This window comes from Pristis pectinata, chromosome 9, assembly GCF_009764475.1.
Source record: "Pristis pectinata isolate sPriPec2 chromosome 9, sPriPec2.1.pri, whole genome shotgun sequence".
Lineage (NCBI taxonomy): Eukaryota > Metazoa > Chordata > Chondrichthyes > Rhinopristiformes > Pristidae > Pristis > Pristis pectinata.
In genome coordinates, this window is record NC_067413.1 from 3974713 (window position 1) to 3997050 (window position 22338).

The following is a 22338-nucleotide window of genomic DNA, read 5'->3' on the forward strand; positions in this document are numbered from 1 at the left end:
TATGGAATTCATTGCCACAGACGGCTGTGGAGGCCAAGTCACTGGGTATATTTAAAGCGGAGGTTGATAGGTTCTTGTTTAGTATGGGCATCAAAGGTTACCTGGAGAAGGCAGGAGAATGGGGTTGAGAGGAATAATACATCAACCATGATCGAATGGCAGAGCGGACTCGTGGGCTGAATGGCCAAATTCTGCTCCTATGTCCTGTGGTCTCCCTCTGCACCTTTCCAAACCAATTACCTGTCAAATGCCTTTTAAACATTGTAATTGTATCTGCCTCTACCACTTTCTCTGACAGCTCGTTCCAGATAACCACTACCCTTTGTGAAAAAACTTACCCAATAGGGTTCCTTTGTAGCGGTTGCTACCGCGGAATAAAACAAGACTCTACTCGGAGGATTGCCAAACAGAACTGGTTTATTTTCCCGCCTTGTGCGGGCCCTTTAAGGGAGAAAAACTCCCGCCCAAAAAAACCGGCAATGACGTAAGTCCTACGTCATCAGGACTTTCCCGCGCGCGGGTTCTCCCCGTCGCTCGGAAAGACGAGGCCCGCCGCCATCTTGGGCCTCGTCGCTCCGACGCCGCGCGACCCGACTGCCGAGCCGGTTCGCCCCCGACTAGACGGTGAGTCGCCACACCTTTAAATTTCTCCCCCACTCACCTTAAACCTGTGCCATCTAATTCTCCACTCTTCTGCCCTGGGAAAAAGAATTTGACTATATCTCCTGTCTATATAAATGTCTAAGGTCACCCCATGTGACCCCAAGGTCACCCCAGTGTCCAATGTTCTAGTGTGAATAAACACAGCTTATCCAACCCCTCCTTGTAAGTACAGCCCTCCATTTCAGGCAAAATGCTGGTGAATCTCTTCTGCACACTCTCTATTGCTATCACATTCTTCCTGTAGTGTGGTGACTAGAATTTGTGTATTCTAAATGCCACCTAACCAATGTCTTGTACTGCTGCAACATGACGTCCCAACTCTTGTTCTCGGTGCCCTGGCCTATGAAGACAAGTATACCAGATGCTCCTTCTCTACTCTATCCACCTGTCTTGTCACTTTCACCCCAAGGTCCCTCTACACATCGGTGCTCCCAGGGTCCCTGCCATTTACTCTGTGTCCTACCAGTATTTGACGTCCCGGCTGTTGTATGAAGCCATTCCTAAAAATGTATGAATATTTTATTTTAGAAAGGGTGCATGCAGAGATGCCTCCTTTGGCCAAACAGCCTAGAAGTAGAAGTTGCAGTTTCAGATAAAGGGGAGGCCAATTACAACAGGAATAGGAGAAATTTCCTCACTTAGATGTTGGTGAGTGTTTGAAGGCTGTGGAGGCTTATTCAGAACTGAAATCGGTACACTTCTGCATATTGAGGAATTGTGTTGTCTGGGGATAGTGCTGGAAGATGATGTTTGAGTTAGATAATCAACCATGATCTTGTTTAAAGGCTGAGCAGACGCAAGGATGTAAGGGGCCCTTTGTGCTTTCTCCGGGGCTCAACATGATCATGGATCAACCCCACTTTCCTGCATTGATATCCCTTGATTCAGTTAATATCTTAGAAAAAAACCTATCCATCAATTTTGAGTATATTTGAGTAACTGAGCACCCACAGCCCTCTTGGGAAGAGTATTCCAAAGATTTACTTCCATCTGAGTGAAGAAATTTCTCTTTATTTTAAAATCCCTTTTATTTTGGGACAGCAACCCCTGTTTCTCAGCACACTAGAGTGGAAAAACATCATGCTGCATCAGCCTTGTCAAGCCATGTTACAATTTTATGTTTCAATGAGAACGTCTTTCATTCGTATAAATTCTGAGAGTATAGACCTTAACTTTTGACAGTTGTAGATGGTCGTACAGCATGGAATCGGGCTCTTCAATGTGCTCACCACCATGTACCCTTTACACTACTCCTGCACTGATCCCATTGTATTCTCCTTGTGTTCCCATCAACTTCCCTTGGGTTCTACCACTTGCTTTGCAGTAGTGGCAATTTACAGTGGATGATTAACCTATCAATCCGTGCATCTTTGGGATGTGAGAGGAAACCGGAGCACCCAGAGGAAACTCGCATGGTCATAGGAAGAATGTACTAGAGGTCAGGATTGAACCTTGGTCACTGAAACTGAGACAGCATGCCTATTCGCTGCGTCACCCTGCCACCCCAAATGTGTTGCTCCTTTGATTGCCAGACCAGACTACGCATTGTTTTCCAGATTTTCTTTTCTATATTTCTACATTACTTTGTGCTTTCCATGGGTGCAAGTGTGGGGATTGTGTGTGTCTGCAAGGGTGGATGTTGCACATGGCCGCAACTGTGCATCTCTTCATGAATCCTGTTGTGATTAGTAAATAAGCATCCTGTTTTGGATATGCACTTGATAAAGACTGCATTTCGAAGAGCAGAAAGTGAGGGAGGCAGTCCCAGAACTTGGTGCCTTTGGAGCAGCACATATGGCTGCCATATTGCAGCAATTTTAAATTTGGATATAATTGGTGGAGTGCAATAATGTCGGTTTCGTGACTGCAGTAGATCATTGCCAGTAATGGAACAGATAAGGATGACAACTATAAAATTATGATGCTGCTAAACCAGACATGAGTGCAGGCTGGTGAATAGAGAAGTATGAGTGAGGGCAGAGAGTTTTAATTGATCTCATGTTTAAGGGAGGTAGAATGAGTGATAAATTGGTTTATTATTGTCACATGTACTGAGGTACAGTGGAGAAACTGTAAAAGTTGACCCGCGCTTTGTAATAAATCAGACTACAGCAGAACCAAGGAGCGTACAAAAAGTCCTTTATTGTTTAATGCAAGCTGGAGTGGGAGTACATGGAAGAACAAACAGTGTTGCTCTTCCCTGCATGTGGCCTGACTCAAGGAATACAGGGTGCTAACAGACTTAAGTACATTGTTCTTCGGTGGGTGTCCACCTACTGCACTGGCATACCCATATTTGGGTATGCTTGACCAGCTCACGCTTCCATTGGTCCCAGGCAGGTTAACATATCTTTCACAGACAGTCACAAACAGCCCTCCTTGTGGCCTTGAAGTTCATGCTTAGCTGATAAGCATGGATAAACATGCTTCACAAGCAGGTTCAAGCTGCCTCTTCAATATCCCTTAACCTGTTTGGAGGTCTATTTGACCAACAATGTGATTGCCCAACTTTTTGTTAATAAGTAAGTAATCTAAATGGGGGGAGGGGAGGAAACTTGGACTTGTATCCTGCATTTTTCAGCTGCCTTGATGTCCTGTATGCTTGATGTTGAAGTGCTGTAGGAAACGTGGCAGCTAATTTGTGGACCTGAAGGTCTTGCAAGCAAAATTGACAATGATTTGCTATAGTGCTTTTATAATGGTTGAGGGATAAACCTTGAGAGCTGTTGTTTACATTTTGGGAATGTTGTCATAGATTGGGTGACACAACAGATTGCTGTCAGTGCATCGTACACATGATTTGTGTCCTGTCAGAGTGGGCTAAAGGTGAAGAAATCCACCCTGTAGCCATTAAAGGAACCTTGGTGATCCTTTCGAGGGAGATGGACCTATTGTATTGAGTTCTAACTCTGTCACATGGTGAATCCCTTCATTTGGGAGATCGGCCTAATCCTGACCGAGGGAGTAACTGCCCCTGCAGAGAAAGCAGGGGATCTTGAACATAGAACAGTACAGCACAATACAGGCCCTTTGGCCCACAATGTTGTGCCGACCTTTAAACCTCCCCTAAGACTATCTAACCCCTTCCTCCCACATATCCCTCTATTTTAAATTCCTCCATATGCTAATCTAGCAATCTCTCGAATTTGACCAATGTACCTGCCTCCACCACTGCCCCCAGGCAACACATTCCATGCCCCAACCACACTCTGGGTAACAAACCTTCCTCTGATACCTCCCTTGAACTTCCCACCCATTACTTTAAAGCCATGCCCTCTTGTATTGAACATTGATGCCCTGGGAAAGAGGTGCTGGCTGTCCACTCTATCTATTCCTCCTAATATTTTTTACACCTCTATCATGTCTCCTCTCATCCTCCTCTCCAATGAGTAAATCCCTAGCTCCCTTGGTCTTTCCTCATAATGCATACTCTCTGAACCAGGCAGCATCCTGGTAAATCTCCTCTGCACCCTCTCCAATGCTTCCACATCCTTCCTATAATGAGGTCTAACCAGAGTTTTATAGAGCTGCATCATTACCTCACGGCTCTTAAACTCCATCCCTCGACTTATGATAGCTAACATCCCATAAGCTTTCTTGACTACCCTAGCCACCTGTGAGGCAACTTTCAGGCATCTGTGGATATGGACCCCCAGATCCTTCTGCTCCTCCACACTAACAAGAATCCTGTCATTAACTTTGTGCTCTGCCTTGGAGTTTGTCCTTCCAAAGTGTACCAACTCACACTTCTCCGGATTGAACTCCATCTGCCACTTCTCAGCCCAGCTCTGCATCCTGTCAATGTCCCTCTGAATCTTCGACAGTCCTCTACACTATCCAACACCACCACCAATCTTGGACAAAGTGTCACTTTCATTCGAAATTGGATTAGAGGAATCTTCCAGTTTTAATTTTAACCCCAAGGTGACCTTGCTTAAAACTATTTTTAATTGTCTCTGCTAGATGTGTTTTGTTTGGGTGGTATATTTTGGCACACAGCATTTTAATCCCTGTGATTAATTATTTGCATCCTTGAAACTGACTTTTGGACAGTTAACACCACAGTGGGATTTCATGTTGTGCAACCCACGCCTGTCGTTGCAGGTATGGTCCTTGTCCGGAGCGACAGTGGACAGCTGGTGCTGGTTCCACAGAAGGCCTTTGCTCAGGCGCAGGCCAAGGCTCGAGCACAAGCACAAGGCAACACCGCAACCGCAGCACCTACGAGTACGCACACAGTCCGAATTTCTAATGTGCAGGTAGGGATCGAACATTTCAGTAATGCATCTTGAACTGCTGTTATTGACCATTTTAATATTTTGTGTTTCCCTCTGTCTTCTGCCAGGCAAATAGAACACCGACAGTTGCCAGTCAAGTGAAACCACCTGGTGTCCAGCAGGTGAACCAATTGCAAGCCCCAGTCCAGACAAATACTGTACCACAGCGCATCACTCTAGTGCAGGTAAGAAAGTTACTTTGCTGAATATTAAGTATTCTTTACATTTGAATAGGAAAGGCGTAGAAGTGTATGGTGCCTACGCAGACAAGTCGGATTAATGTAGATGGACAGAAAGATTGGCATGGACATGGTGGGCCAAAGCCAGTCCACAAACTTCAGTCTGTGATGTCGATCACTTTCTTTAAAATTGTAATAAAACGTGTAAAAATTCTGAATTCTACCCAAGCTCTGTGTTATTTTCAACTTCAGTAATTAGATTTGAATTGTGCCTTTGCCATTTTAGGGGTTTCATTTGGCTTAAGCCAGAACGTTGTGGGTTTCAGAGCCACTTTCTCACACAAAACCTCGCCTTCCATGGTGCTGTGCTAAGGCAGCCGAGGTGTACTTTTTCGGATGAAATTTTCAATCGTGCAGATAAATGAGGTCATGCACTTAAAATATGAGACCATTTTGGCTAAAAGGCACATTTCTAAAGGGTGTACAGGGATGGAGGGACCTGAGAATACATAGGTATAAATCCTAAAATGGCAGTCATAGTTATGGAATTGTACAGCATGGAAATGGGCCATTCAGCCCAACTCATCCACACTGATCAGTGGGCACCTGTCCACATTAATCCCGTTTCCCAGCACTTGGACCATAGCTTTCTATGCCCAGCTAATTCATGTAATCACCTTGACACTTAAGTGCTGTCAGCGAATGGCAGTGTGTGAGAGGGCAGTTAGTAAAGCGTTTGTAAAATCCCTGGCTTTTGAACATGGTAGTATAGAGTAGCAATGGAAAAAAAATCATTTGAACTGAACTTGCCACTGGTATGATTACACCTGGAACATTGCTTCAATTCTGGCAACTGCATTGGGGGAATAATGTGAAGGTCCTAGAGATTGCGTGGAAAAGGTTTCCAAGAATGGTACTAGGAGGGGGAGATTTTTGCCTGGAAGATTGTAGCAAAATCTGTAGGTGCTCCTTGTAGCAAAGAAGATTGATTTGATAAAGGGATACAAGTGCATGATTGGTTTGCAGGATAGATGAGGGAAACAGATCCCTATAAGTGGATGGTTCAAGGACTGCGACTCGACATTTTGGGTGCAGGCTACAAGGGGGAATCTGATTGGTGGGGGGGGGGGGGGGGGGGGGAAGAAAACTTTTACTTTGTGGTTAAAAGCTGTTATTTGCTGCCTGAGGTTTGTGCAACAGAACTGAACATACAGTAGCTTTTGAAAGGGTATGACACTGGGTGGGAAATGGGGCTGACAGAATTGCCCTCGTTGAAGCAGCGTGGACTTGGCGAACTGAATGGTTTTCTATTGTGCTGTAACAATTCTACAATTGAATATGTCGTCCTCTATCCTGACTTGGAAATGTACCAGCAGTTCTTCGTTGCTGGGTCTAAACTCTGGAAAACCCTACTCAACTGGGCTATAGGAGTAACTTCACCACAAGGGCTGCAGTAGTTCAAAAAGGCAGATTACCACTTCTTGAGGCAACAAATGCTGCCCTTGCCATTCAACACCCAGAACCAAGAAATTACAACTTTATAAGCTGTAAAATAAAGTTAATGCTAACAATAAATTATAGGTTATTAAGGAAATAAAGAAACATTAATTACATGACTAGGCCAGTGCATCAGCTTATAACTGTTCCTTTTCATGTCATTAAGTCACAGCCTGTGAGTGGGGCCATTACAGGAAAATCCATAACGACTGTCTCTCTGAAACCATCAACGCCTGCAAATCATTCTGCCCCTGCGCAAGTTGCACAAACCAGTGCTTCACCGGTAAGATGATTGAACTAAAAAGTATTCCCTGATTGGGTTATCCTGGAGACGTGGGTGGTGGGTGATCGCATAACAGTCTGGGTCTCTTCAGAATCAGGTTTATTATCACTGACTTGTATGGCTGTTCCCATTTGCCCCTGTTTGGTGTTGCTCATTTATCCTTGCCATTAGTAAAGGTTGTCACATTGTTTACAGCACGTTTCACTTGATAGTGGATGCATTGGTTGAAAACATAAGTGGGCCATTCAGCCTACTGTTGCCATGCTTTGTCTTTGGGAAAATTGTCTAATTATTTCCACTTTGTTTTCTCTTCCTTCCCCACTCAGTGTTGCAGAAAAAATTTCCTGTCACGTATCAGCAACAAAAGAAACACGCCGAGTCATGAGTGTTAGAAACTATTTTATTAATAACTACTTATGATAAGAAAAATAAAAGTAAAAATGTTAGAATGTTAAAAATGAAAATGTTAGATATTAAATATTAACCCCAAAACTAAACTCAAAGTGTGTGCGTGGCAAATTCCCAAACCCCAAGTCCAGGAATAGTTCTCAAAGTTCAGTTCAGCAAGCCATAAGGTGAAACGTCAGCAAAGGCTTCTGCAAAACCACCACTGACTGAAGAGAAGATGTAGAGAGAGAATTGAGAAAAATTACGAAATCCAAATGTTCCACGATGGAACCCATACAACACTTCAGTCACTGATGATCTTCACTGCTTTGTTCCAAAGTCATTCACCAATAGTGACTTAATCCGTAACATTCCATTGACCTTGTTCTAATCTTGGTAAAACTTCTTGAGCTGATCTGAATCTCATAGTGATACAATGTTAGAAACTTGAATTGTTCTTGTACTAATGCTTGTTCCCATTCCCTGATATCGCACTAATTTGCGAAGTGAGGCAGGGAACTTTGGGGTACTTAATCCAATGTCAGTTGTAAACTATCTTAAGCTTGTACTTGATATGCATTTGATGAAAATTTGGGAATACATGCCTTGATCAAGGGTAGCTGGCGTGAAACACAAGGAATATTTGCTGTGTTTTTGGGACTTGTTACTCAACACTTCCAAGTCTTGAGTCATTCTTGAGTTCTTCCATTGACAAGTTGCGTTTTTAGCTGACTCCAAATAGTTTTGTACATATCTGATTTAAATCTTACTGTTGTGTTGATCTTAATGGAGAAAGTTGTTATCCTTTTCCATGTGAATTGGTAGCTTGCATGATTAGAGGTAGTCTTTAGCATGCCTTGAAAATTGGGTTATCTTCTGAATTTGTCTTCTATTCTCATATATTTTCTTTGTATTATTAGACTTTGATCTGCTGGATACTTCCATTTACTTCAATTGTTTTCTGTTTTTAGTTCATCTAGTTTCCTCTATCTGATTCTGCCCAATGTCTGTATTGGTGAGGTTTTTTTTTGGTGCTTAAACAGCGATTTGACCTCTAGCTTGTCCTTTGAGCTAGTATCTAAACAGCCGGGTTCTCAGTATATGATTCTGGAAGTCCTTCCAAAAGCTGCAGTAGTTTCTCTCAGCCTTGCAATAGCCTTTAAATATCTGAGCTTGACTTTGGTAGTTTTATAAGAGCTCTCAGCCATCTCTCTGCAACTTTACTGAGTGGGTACCATTTGCTATGACATTAGCACCCATTCAAATCTGTAAATGTAGGATTGCCCTAAACGTCTGTCAGAATAATGTCCTGCTTTGAATTCTACCCCTTTGGTTTGCTGCATCACCTGGTACACTTCACACTCCTTCCTAGATTCTACAGATAAGTGCTTTATAATGAAGGGCAATACCACTGCACTCCTAAATGCTTGGATGTTTGCGCTTGTGGGTGAATGTAGGAGGAGGGGGAGCATAGTTTGAGAATAAGGATTTGTCCTCTGAGGGTGAATATGATGAATTCTTTGAGGTTTGTGATACTTTGGAATTCTCTACCGCAGAGTCACAAGGCTAAATCATTGATTGTATTTGAGCCTGAGATTGGAGGAATTTTGGGCCATGGGTTGGGGTACAGGAGAAGTGGGCAGAAGCCGAGGCCAAGTTTTGAATGGCAGGGCAGGCTGGGGAGGGGCTGTGTGGCTGACCCTTCTTTAGTTCCAATGTAAACCTTCTGCCAGAGTCCATCCGTTGTAATATATTCAATCCTGGCATTTGTGACAAATGAGAAGGCATGGAGTGGGAGGTGAACTGGCCTCTGCCAGCAAATGCTTGAAACTCGGATGAAGGTGTAGAGAGCTGTGTAACCATGTATGTTGACAACACCAAATAGTCTGGATCATGCACTGGAAAGTGGCCATTCGTGATGGTTTTGGCTGTTTTGAAACAGTTGTCCCTTCTCCCAGTTGCTATTTCCCTTCACTCCAAGTAATTGTTATCTGAAGGTTCCTCTGGCATCTAATTTCATGAATGCTTTCCAATCTCATCAGCTCTATGAATATTGTTTTATTGATTCCCATTGAAGGTGGAGTGATTTCTGGTCTGCATATTAGAATAAATAGTTTCCTTTGATACATCAGAATGACATGAGGACTCAAGTTTATTCTGCGGAAAGGTTATGCTGACTAGGGTTCTGTTATACTGATTGCAGAAGATCTGTGTTCTAATTGGTGCTTGTGATGATTAATGCGTCTAATGGTTGTACACACTTCCCACTGGTGGGGAAACCGAGATTATTTTGCTAATGCCTTTCTTTTTCTCCAATTTGTGTTCGTATTGTTTATAATTCGATTATAGGAAACTTTGGAAAATGTGAAGAAATGCAAGAACTTTCTTGCAACATTAATTAAACTGGCTTCCAGTGGGTCCCAGTCAATGCAGATGTCCAACAATGTGAAAACTCTGGTGCAGAATCTACTGGTGAGATTTGTTTGCTTTAAACATTGTACATCATTCAAAGAAGCCCTCAAAGCTTTTTGGCAATTGTATTTGAACAGGACCACCAAGCATAGGAAGTTATTTGATACGTCAAAACTTCAAGGGATATAGGTTTGAAGTAATGGGGAGGAAAGTAAGAGTGGAAGAAAAGTTTTCAAAATTGTCTGGAACTTGAGCCTAAAAAATCTGCTGGAGGCAGAAACTGGATGAGTACTTGATGGACTGCAACCCAGAAGGTTGTAGACTGAGAGCTGGGAAGTAGGATTTGGCTGAGTGATTCCTCAAATTGATGAGGATGGGATGTCCTGGTGGCTTCCATCTGTGGTGTCAGTTTGTGAAGCTGTGTACGAAAGCTGTGTGTACGAAAGCTGTGTGTACAAAATATTAAGAGGAATAGATAGAGTGGACAGCCAGCGCCTCTTTCCCAGGGCACCAATGCTCAATACAAGAGGGCATGGCTTTAAAGTAATGGGTGGGAAGTTCAAGGAAGATATCAGAGGAAGGTTTTTTACCCAGAGAGTGGTTGGGGCATGGAATGCGCTGCCTGGGGCGGTGGTGGAGGCAGGTACATCGGTCAAATTCAAGAGATTGCTGGATAGGCATGTGGAGGAATTTAAAATAGAGGGATATGTGGGAGGAAGGGGTTAGATAGTCTTGGGCGAGGTTTAAAGGTCGGCACAACATTGTGGGCCGAAGGGCCTGTATTGTGCTCTACTGTTCTATGATTTGGGGAATGCAATTCCTAAAACTTAGTTACTGTCTAAACAAATGTCAACATTGTTTAATGTTGGAGCTCTACTTGATGTGTAAACTGTATGTTTGAAGGTGGAACTGAGGGTATGCAGTGGAACAAATCCTTGCACTTTTTAAAATATATGTAGATCGCAGCCGAGAAGCCTTGGTGATGAAGTTGAATTTCTTGGTGATGAAGTTGAATTTCTTGGTGATGAAGTTGAATTTCTTGGTGATGAAGTTGACCAAGCAGAAGTGAAGTGGTTTTGCTGATTTGAAATGTTAGACACAGGGTCCATTAGCAATATAACTACAACACAGTGAGTCATTTTGATCTGGAGTACACTGAAAGGGTGGAAGCAGATCTTGTGATAACTTTGAAAAGCAAATTGAAATAAATATTTGGAAAAAGCATTTGCATAACCATTGGCAAATAAGGCCGAGGTAGAGCAGATCAATTGTATAGACCTGACCTGAAACATTGACCTCCTGCTTTTCTCCACGGATGCTGCCTGGCCTGCTGAGTTCCTCCAGCACCATAGTGTTTTTCATCTAGATTCCAGCATCTGGGAATGCTGAGTGCAGTTTGCTGAGTAATTTGCTGTCAGATCTATTGGTGATTAATAAGTGGCTGGAGTGGGACAAGCTGGCATAGAGCTGGCATGGACTCTGGGCTGAGTGATCGTTTGATGTTTTTATTATTAATTATTTTGACAATTCTAGTGTTGAAATGCTTTTTTCCTTCAGGATGGGAAGTTGGAAGCAGAGGAATTCACAAGCCAGCTGTACCAAGAGCTCAAGTCTTCCCCACAGCCTTACCTTGTGCCTTTTCTCAAGGTAACTGCATGACCTTGACCTTGCAACCGTTAGTGTATATAAAAACTAGTACTTTCACACGTGCAGGAATGCTTTCATTTTAACTACTTTGGCAATTGGCTCAAGTAAATATTCAATAAACAAATAATTTTATGTTGTAGAATGTGCTACCTAAAAGGTTGGCACCTGCTGAAAACCAGTTACATTAGTCTTGCCAGGTAAAATCTGTCGGGCTGGACAAATTCACCTTTGTTTTTATTTTGTCCTATGGTTTGTTTCTCGCCACTGTCAAGCCACTTATCAGTCCATCCCTTAAACCCTGCTGATTTCCTCCACTAGATTGTTTGTTGCTCCAGATGTAAGCATCTGGAGTCTCTTATCTCTGTCCCTTAAAGTGAATTGGTCTGTAGGCAATACCTGTTTTGAAAGATGTATGTGTGGCATCGTCCTTAGAGGAATTAAAAGCATTAAAATCTTCATTACAAACTGAAAATTTTAAGCCCTAAATAGAGCTTCAGTGCATGTTCAGAACCACTAGAGAGCACTGGCATCTACTGAGAACAGTTGGTGCAAATCCAGTTCTGTATTACTGTAATAATAAGCACTGATTTATTTAAAACGTTAGGTGATGTGGAGATCCAGACTAGTTTATTTCCCTGGCATCGATGTGAGTTAAGCACTTGAATGGGGTATGCAAGAGTGATTTTAAATTTTTAAAGAAAAAATATACTCCAGCATTTGTACATCAGTTGTGGCTCAAGATAGATGACTTGAGTCTTTTTGCAGACGTTTGAGCCCAACATATAAGCTGACACTACAGTGGGATACTGAGGGAGTGCTGTGGTATCTGCACTGAAAGATAAAATATCCCATTGTATTGTTTTGAAGAGGAATATGGCTTTAGTTTGGCATCCCAGGCCACACCACAAATGTAAAACATCACTCATAAATGCAGTAAGGAATTTGGGATATACTGGATAGAACGTTAAGCTTGCTGTGTGAATTTGAGGTGAACAACATGGATGAATTCTTTGATGCACAAATGCTAGAGCATATTTTTCTTTAAAATTTAAAATCATTCTTGCATACCCCATTCAAGAGCTTGATTAAAAACACGGGTAAGAATAAGCAAATAATGTGTGTGGAGTTGGAAAATGCATGGTGCCAGGAGACTTGGGGAAACATGGGAGGCAGAGGGTAGTGGTGGAGGGTTGTTTGTCTGACTGGATCTGTAACCAGTGATGTATCTCGTGGATCTGTGATGGGACCTTTTGTTTGTCACGTAAATAATTGGATTAGAATGTCTGTGGTTTGATAAGTAGGTTTGCTGATGACACAAAGGTTTGTAGAGTTGTAGGTGGCAAACGAAGTGGCCTAGGGATGAAAATTGTGTGATTGCAAGGAATGGATGTGATGGAGAGATGTGCCAGATGGTTTGTGCACAATCCTGTTTTGTTTTTTCTTCCCCACCCCCCCCCCCCCCCCCCACCACCCCCCTGAATTGTTGTCAAAACTGCAGTCGCTGCTCGATGTTAAAATTTGTACAAAATGTCCTTGAAGTCATGGTGGACTGACAGTAACCAAGCACCATTTGGCCCATTATGGCTGAACCAGCTTTTTGCGAATGCAACTCCAATTAGTTGGTTTCCTTACTCGTTCTTCACAACCCTGCAAAGATTTCCCCCTTTGCCACCATTTCAAACCGTTCATTCTGGAAAACAACAGCTTGCTGTTTGTTTTATTAGAAAATACCTTCTGCTTCCTCCAACATTTGCCTTTCAGTCTTTTTCCCAGAGTTGGGGAATCAAGAACTAGAGGGCACAGGTTTAAGGGGGGAGAGATTTAATAGAACCCTGAGGGGCAACTTTTTGACAGTGGTCAGTATATGGAATGATCTGCCAGAGGAAGTGGTTGAGGCAGGTACATGAGAAAGATTGAGAGGGATATGGGCCAAACGCGGGCAAATGGAACTAACTTAGACGGACATCTTGGTTAGCATGAACGAGTTGGGCCAAAAGGCCTGTTTCCATGCTGTATTACTCTATGACTCTTATCACTTTAAATTCATATCCTTTGGCCAGTAAAACATTAAAACTCAGCCCTCTGTATCCCTAAATGTATTCATTTTAGAAAGCAGTCAAATCTTCCTGTCGAAACCCTAATCATCAATTTTGTATCAGTGAGACTGAAAATGTCCACAATCTGATCACTCTGTTTCTTAACTTGTAGTCCCTTCTATTTTAATTTGCCATTCTATGAATGTATTAGATTTCAGTTGACTTAATGTGTTTGTAGTTGGCCTTTCAAAGCAATAGTTTCACCATTTTCACTTGGCTGCAACATTAATCACCTCAAAGCTTCTGCAGTCATTGAAGTGTGCTGCCTTGCTTGCAATACCTTCAATGATCTGAAGAGCATTTGTGGTGTAATAAGTACGCCGCACAGCTGGAGAGAGACTTGCTGTTTTTCTTCTGCTGATTGTTTGAAGGATGTTATCAGGAATGTGCTGCCTGAAAGGATAATGAACACATCTTCAATAGAAGCTTCAAGAGAGTTGGATATAGACTTGAGCTGGGGAGGGAATATTGATTAGCTATCGGGCAATAGCAGTGGGGTAGGACAGATCTTGCAAGTAGCTGGAACCACAATGAACTGTGAAGTCACATTTGATGGATTTTACAAACCTAGAAATTCAGAGCAGGAATAAGTTGCTTGAGCCTGTTTTGCCATTTAATAAAACGACAGCTTCTCTGATTGTAGGCTCAATTCTGCAAATTTAGCATCTTCCCTACACTCTAACCTTTCACTCCCTTGTTTATCCATCAATCTCTGCCTCGAGAGTATTTCAAGACTACTTTCCCTGCCCTTTGAGGAGATTTCCATGGACTTGCAACCATTAGAGGGAATTTTTTTGCCTCATTTCTTAAATGGGCAGCCCTTTAGTTTTAAAGATATCTTTATTAGTCACATGTACATCGAAACACACAGAGAAATGCATCTTTTGCATAGAGTGTTCTGGGGGCAGCCCGCAAGTGTCACCAAGCTTCTGGCGCCAACATAGCATGCCCACAACTTCCTAACCAGTACGTCTTTAGAATGTGAGAGGAAACCGGAGCACCTGGAGGAAGCCCACGCAGACACGGAGAACGTACAAACTCTTTACAGCAGCGGGAATTGAACCGGGGTCGCTGGCGCTGTAATAGCATTATGCTAACCACTACACTACCATGCCTGCCCAACATTAACATCGATAGATATGAAACTAAACTCTGGGCAGAAGATGCAAAAGCCTGAGAGCACATACCACCAGGCTCTAGGACAGCTTCTATCCCACTATTATAAGACTATTGAACAGTCCCCAAGTACAATAAGATGGACTCTTGACCTCACAACCTACCTTGTTAGGGCCTTGCACCTTATTATCTACCTGTACTGCACTTTCTCTGTAACTGTAACACTGTATTCTGCATTCTGTTTTTGTTTTTCCTTTGTACTGATGTGATGAAATGATCTGGCATGCAAAACAAGTTTGTCACATGTATAGTGAAAATAATAAACCAATTTACTTTCTGCAAAGGTAACTCGCCCATTCTAGGTACTGGTCAAGTAAGCTTTTTGCCCAAACCGCTTCCAGTAAATTAACATTATTCACAGTACTATAGATGTGCTCTTGCTGGTTCCCCATATAACTTTGGCATTATCTTCTACTTTTGTATTCAGTTCTATAAATAAATAATTTTCCTAATTATTTTACCTGTATACTAGCCTTTTGTGAATAATTGAATTGGAATCCAATCCCTCTACTTTTCAGAACTCTGCAGTCACTTACCATTTGGATAACGTGTTTTATTTGTGCCTGAATTGACAATTTTCCATTTCCTTTTCTGTAATGCATTTTCCGGATCTTTGCTGATTCACTTAACATATTTTTGCAGTCTCCTTATTCACAGCTTATTTACTACAATATTTGAGTCATCAGGAAATTTAGCATCTTATACCCTGGGTTTCTTCATCGAAGTCATTTTTATAAAGAGCCCAGTACTGGTCCCTATGGCACACTGCTTGTTACATCTTGCCAAATGGAAAAATTCCCATTTCTACATGTTGATTCCTATTAACCAGCCAATCTTATACCCATCCAAAATGTTACCTCCTGAAGCATGTTTTGTTTTCCATAATAAATTTCTAATAATTCTAAATATAGTATATCCACTTAATGTTGCAGCAAAATAAAACTTCGGTTTGCTGCACATAGAGTATTGTGTGCAGTGCTGGTTGCCCCATTACAGGAAGGATGTGGAGGCTTTAAAGATGGTGGAGAAGAGGTTCACCAGGATGCTGCCTGGTTCACAGTGTATTAGTCGTAAGGAGAGGTTTGACAAACTTGGGTTGTTTTCTCTGGAACGTTGGAGGCTGAGGGGACACCTGATGGAAGTTTATAAAATTCTGAGAGACCGGGTAGATAGTCTTTTTCCAGGGTAGAAATGTCAAATACTAGAGGACGTAGCTTTAAGTCGGGGGGGGAGGGGGGGGATGTTTAAGGGAGGCGTGCAGGGCAATTTTTTTTTAACAGTGGTTGGTGCCTGGGCTGGAACGGGCTGCCAGGGGCAGTGGTGGAAGCAGATATGATAATGGCATTTAAGAGGCTATTAGACACATGAACGTGCAGGGAATGGAGGGAGATGGATCATGTGCAGGCAGAAGAGATTTAGTTTAATTTGGCATCATGTTTGGCGCAGACATCGTGGGCTGAAGGGCCTGTATGTTCTACGTACATCCACTGTTTTTCCCCTTTATCCATAGCACAAAGAATTCCAATAAATTGGACAAGTATGACAAATTACACCTACTGTTGTAGCAAAACTTGAGGTGAAAAACATAAGGCAGATCAGGCAACATCCATGGAAAGAAAAAAATAGTTAACATGTCGAATGTACCCCAAGACTTGTTCACTCATTCTAAAGCTAATAACTGAAGTTGGTGTATCAATTTAATCTCTGCTGCTTGATATCTTGTGGCTATTGTAAACTTTGTGGTTTCATTTTAGCTTGAGTTAATTGGAAAGGCATCGATGTTAAGATAATTGTGCTTATGTAAAAAGGCTTCAAGCTTCCTTATTCATACACTGGTTGTGGACATCTAGCAAGACCAGCAATTACTGCCCATCCTGAATTGCCTTGAGATAGCAGCTCACTGCCACTACCTTTTGAACTACTGTGGCTTGTGTGATGAAAGTGCTCTGAAATGGTTCAGTAAGTTGCAACAAAAATACAGGACTACACAGCCAGAGACAAGCCTTGTTTCGGACACCTGAAGTTACAAGTAGGCCACACTGGATGAGGACAGCAAGTTTCCTTCCCTGAAGCCCATAACTGAGCCAGATGGGATTTCTGACAATCTCATAGTTTCATGGTCACATCATTAGTGTTTTCTAATGTTCCAGATTTACTTAATTAACTGAATTTAAATTCCCCAGCTGCATTGGAAGATATCGGCTTGTTTATGTGGATCATTAGTTCAGACCTCAATTAGCAGTCCAGAAGCTATATACAGCTGTTCTGAAACTTGAACCAATAATCTCTCTTGTGTCAACTCTTCGTCCCACAGCGAAGTTTACCTGCCTTACGGAAACTGATGCCAAACTCCCAGGCCTTCATTCAGCAGTGCCTACAGAAACCTGCAACTCCAGCCACCACGCTTGCCACTGTATCTGGACTATCCAAGCCACCCAACCTCGAGCAGGCTGTAAGGACGGTCACAGCGACTAGTGCTGCGCAGCAGGCAAAACCCCTGCAGGCCAAGGCACAGATGGTAAGTATGACCCACACTACTGTTGCACAGAATTGCTTGTGGAATTGTAAGGAAGGCTATTTATAAATCACTGTTATCAATACGTGACTGAAACATCATACCTTTCAAGGTATTTGACTAAAGAAGCGAGAAGATGGCAATTTCAATGCATGATCTGAAATGCGTTGCCTGAAAGACTGGTGGAAGCAGATTCAATAGTAACTTTAAAAGGGAATGTGATACGCACATGGAGAGGAACTGGGAAAGGAACTGGGAAGGATGCAGCTAGCTGGCTTCAAAGAGCAGTCATGAGATCACAATTAGATTAGATGTGATCTTAGTGGTGGAGCTGGCTTCAAGTGACTGACTCCAGCTCTTGTATGTTTATATATCCTGTATCGTAGGCCAAATGGTCTTATTTATTCTTCTGTGGGAAATGGTGTTGGCCAGGACAGTGTTTCAGATAAAAGCACATGTAATAGAGCAGGGTATTAGCCCCCTTGTACCTGCTCCACCATTTGATAAGGTAGTGGCAAATTTTTCATCCCACGCTTGACCCCACGTTGCTTAATGATCTGAATATAGAACAGTACAGCACAGGAACAGGCCCTTCGGCCCACGATGTCTGTGCCAAACATGATGCCAAATTAAACTAATCCCTTCTACCTACACAGGATCCATATCCCTTCCATTCCTTGTATATTCATGCACCTTATCTAAAAGCCTCTTAACTTCCACTGTCATGTCTGCTTGTGCCACCCCGGGCAGCCTGTTTCAGGGGAGATGGAGAATTTAGAAATTTGTCTTGAGTATTCTCAACAATAGAGCTTCCATGACTTATTGGGTAGAGAATTCAAGGTCCACTCCCTATTGGTGAAGAATTTTTTTTTTAATCTCTATCCTTAATTGCCAACCTGTTGCTTTGAGACACTGATCTGTACTTCCACATACCCTAACGGAGCAAAATGCTATCCCTCCATTTACCCTGTTAAGCCCTATAGGAATCTTCTGTGTTTCAAGAGATCACCACTCATTCCAGAGAGTAGGTCCAGTCTGCTTAATGACTTCTCCAAAGAATAACTCCTCACCCCTATCCGTATCCCAGGAATAAGTCTGGTGACCCTTTGCTGCACTCCCTTAATAGCAAGTACATTCTCCCTCCAGTTGGAAGATCAGTGCAATATTTCATGTTGTCTCACACGTGCTATATAAATGATGTAAAACATCTTTGAGTGCCCATCCTTAAATACCCTTTGAAGTAGTAGCTTACCTCCAGCTTTTAAAGTTCTTAGTTTCTTATACAGGAGGAACTTCCAGGGCTAACAGGCATTTGAAGGTCAACCATATTTTAGTATGGGTCTGAAGGTGCTTGTAGGGAAGATGACGCAAAGTAGTCAGATTTACTATCCTTCCCCGAAAGACACAGATAATTTCTGATGACAAGCTAATTTGAAGGTCGTAGTAACAGTAGAAGCAGTCAAAGATCTGGATGTATTAGTCCCATAGTGGTATCTGGGGAATTTAAATTCAATTAATGGAATCAAACAGGAACTTAGGTTCCTTGTCACCTATACCATTTATAAACTTATCAGGTTCTTGTAAAACTTAACTCATCAAGCCCTTTGAATTCATTTACCTGGGCCCATGTCTAAGTCTACATGGCTGGACTTGACTCCTAACTGACCTCTGAAATGACCAAGCAAACTACTCGGTGATAACAAGTCAATACTGTACCCCACCCAAGTAACAAGGCGGGAGCTCCTTAACTTCAGCGAATGAATCATCTCCTCAAATACAAATGGGGATGGCCATTAAATGTTGTCCTTTGACATCCCAATAATAGCTAAACTGCAATTACTCCAGATTTAATTAACTGAGCTTAATTCCAGATTATTTAACTGAATACTGATTCCCTTGCACAAAGTGGTCGATGCCTGGTACGTGCTGCCAGGGGAGGTGGTAGAAGCAGATCCAGTAGCAACATCCGAGGCACTTAGATAATTGAACAAACGGAATAGAGGGACAATATGCAGGCAGATAGGGTTAGTTTAGATTGGCATCATGGTTGGTGCAGAGATGGTATGCCTGTTCTGTGTCACTGCAGTGGTGAATTTGAACCCTGGTTTCAGATGTTAATCTAAGCTGTTGTTTTTCATACCCCTAAAATGGTCTCCTGAGGATGATTCTATCAATGATCAACTTTGATCTGTATTTTTACGTTTAGTATTGGGAAAATTTGCTGTGGCCATGTTTCAAGCAACAGGAACAGTGTTGGGTGCCTTTTGATGTTTAAGTAGAAAAAGAATTGTATACAAAAAAATTCCTATGTAGAAGCCAGAGTTTGCAACATGGGTTTTATCCTCCAGAGTACAGCCCACTTGCCTCACCCTGATTCGATTCACTTGCAGGTAGTCCAGCAGTCTGGAGCACTTACCAAAACACAAGAAAGCATACTGCCAAGGACACAAACAGTGACTTTGCAAAGACCTCTAAACCACATCACTGTGCCTGTATCGCAAATCCAAGTCAAAGCGATTCAAGGAGGTAAGGACGTGTGCAGAAGCTGTTGGGTAATAATTTAACCAAATTGTGACGTGTGGCTGCTGGTGGTGTTAGAGATCAAGTTGTGCACTTGAATTTTTCTGCCAGCTACTTAGAATACTGATAGCTACTAGTGTAGGTTTCTAAAATCTAGGTATATGGAGTGGGGATGAAGTTGGAGTTGTGATTGGGTGCAACATTACCTGGGTCTTAATTCTCAACTGTTCTCCAATATCATCAAGAGGCATTGAACAAGAGCTGACCACCCAGCCCCTTGTGCCTGCTCCACCATTCAATAAGATCGTGGCTGGTCTTTTTACATCTGCCACTTTTCTGCACTAATCCAATATCCATCCCTTGATATCCAAATTATCAAACCCTGTCTTGAATATAGTCAGTGACGGAGCCTCCACAGACATCTTGGATAGAGACAATCCCACCAGGGTTTGCTGCCCCTTGACTTGTTCTGTGCTCCACCAAGCCCATTCTGTTTGCTGTTGGCATGCTGACAATTGCAGCGATGGTAGCAGAGAGATGAGCAACTGAAGAGCTGCATTGACTATGGTCTTGGGCTAAACTAGTCCTGGATGCTATGGAATTGAAAGGAACAGATGAGTCAGGCTGAAGGAGTTGGAATCTTTCCTTAAATGTTTTTTCACTTTTCCTCCAGATTGTTTTTATCCTTCAGATCCTTGGATTGGACTAGATTAATGCTTTATTGTAGTATGAATGATTCTAACATCCAATTGGCATTTTAAAACCTGTCATTCACTTAGTGTGTTCTGTGAAATCAAATCTTTCAAGCTTTGCTGATGATGCCTTTATAAGCCCAAAGGGTAATAAGTGGAATGGATTGTAGAAGACACGAGGAAGTAATGGAAAAATTATTTGAAATGGTCAAATACATTGGAGATACAAGTTTAATACAAAGTGAAGTAGTAACTTTTAGGAGGAATAGTGAAAGTAACAAACTTTGGACTATACAGGAAACACGAGACTGCCGATACTGGAATCTGGAGCAACAGACAAAGTGCTGGAGGAACTCAGCAGATCGGGCAGCATCTGTGGAGAGAAATGGGCAGTTGATGTTTTGGATTGAGACCCTTCATCAGGACTCTACGCAACCTGGTGAACCCTGATTCTTCCGGAGGCACCACGCTGATGCCCAAGTTCAGGAGGACACCCGATCTGCACAGCCCGCAGGCCCAGAGGACTCCTGGCCACGAGCAATCCAACAGCCACTGCCTCTGAGTAGCCGTATTACAGGTGCGCGTGCCACTGCACTGCGCCCAGTCCAGGTGAAGGGTTTCAACCTGAAATGTCGATAGTCCACTTCTCTATACATCTTGCCTGACCCACTGAGTTCTTCCAGTATTTTGTGTGTTGCTCCAAACTAGGGTATGGTGACAGTGGACTATTGATGGAAAGATGGTCAAGATCCTACCAGGCCACTCTGGTGTTGAAATTCGGTTAAGCTAGTATCATCGAAACCGTAAACAACCAGAGTGTCGTAAAGACCTGTGGTGGAAAAATCTGTTGTCTTTATCTAGTCTGACCTGTGTGTACCAATGCACAGCTGTGTGATTGCCACAAAACTGCCCTCTAAATGGTCTTGCGACTTCACTTGTTTCAAAGCATCAATTTGGCAATAAGTGATATAATCACCAGCAATGCTAACAGCCCACGAGTGACTTGTAACAAAAAGATGTGATGGGGCAGAATCTGAGACCTGGGTTTTACATACATAAGTCTTTGTCTAGTTGAGAAGGGTTTTTATAAGAGGCATATTGTATCTCCGGTTTTATTACTAGTGAAGAAAATTCAAAAGCAAGCAAGTGATATTTCATAAAGCATGATCTCCCGTGGATGGAACACTTGTCCAGTTCTGGACTCCACGGTTTGGGAAGTTTGTCACGCATTAGAGAGCATGTGCAGAGGAGCTTTAGTAGAATTTGCTGAGTATTGAGGGACTTCATTTGTGTTCAACAGGAGAATCTGGAATTGTTTTCCTTGGAGAAAAGATGTGGGGAGATATGGAATAGAAATGTTGAAGATCATGAAGATTTTTAAGAGTCGGGGAACAAATAATGGAGGGAAGACTAATTGGTGAAAGCAATTAAACTACGTGAAATATTTTGGTACAGTGAGTCTGTGATCAGGAATTCACCACCTAATGTATAATGAACGCTGAACAAAACAGTACAGCACAATACAGGCCCTTCGGCCCACAATGTTGTGCTGACCTTTAAACCTCGCCTAAGACTATCTAACCCCTTCCTCCCACATATCCCTCTATTTTTAAATTCCTCCATATGCTTATCTAGTAATCTCTTGAATTTGACCAATGTACCTGCCTCCACCACCACCCCCAGGCAGTGCATTCCATGCCCCAACCACTCTCTGGGTAAAAAACCTTCCTCTGATATCTCCCTTGAACTTCCCACCCATTACTTTAAAGCCATGCCCTCTTGTATTGAGCATTGGTGCCCTGGGAAAGAGGCGCTGGCTGTCCACTCTATCTATTCCTCTTAAACTGGTTCAGCCTTAAGGTCCACAAGAACTGCATATGCTTGAAAAGGAGAACTGGGGAATTTTGAATGTTTATGGGAAAAGCAGTTATGGGATTAATTCAATGCCCGTATCCAAAGCTTGGCTGGATTAGCCTCTTTATAGATGGTAGTAT

At 42.5% G+C, this 22338-nt stretch overlaps 1 protein-coding gene across 3 annotated transcripts in view; it reads left to right on the plus strand.

Annotated features, from left to right (window-relative positions):
* Positions 1–22338, plus strand: part of LOC127574551 (transcription initiation factor TFIID subunit 4-like) — a 118388-nt gene that overhangs the window by 4220 nt on the left and 91830 nt on the right. For all 3 annotated transcript variants that reach the window (XM_052023627.1, XM_052023629.1, XM_052023628.1), the window contains exons 2-8: positions 4768–4922; positions 5009–5125; positions 6783–6899; positions 9636–9758; positions 11256–11345; positions 16932–17135; positions 19523–19658. In XM_052023627.1, the coding sequence (XP_051879587.1) occupies positions 4768–4922; positions 5009–5125; positions 6783–6899; positions 9636–9758; positions 11256–11345; positions 16932–17135; positions 19523–19658 (942 nt within the window). The remainder of the gene's footprint in view (positions 1–4767; positions 4923–5008; positions 5126–6782; positions 6900–9635; positions 9759–11255; positions 11346–16931; positions 17136–19522; positions 19659–22338) is intronic.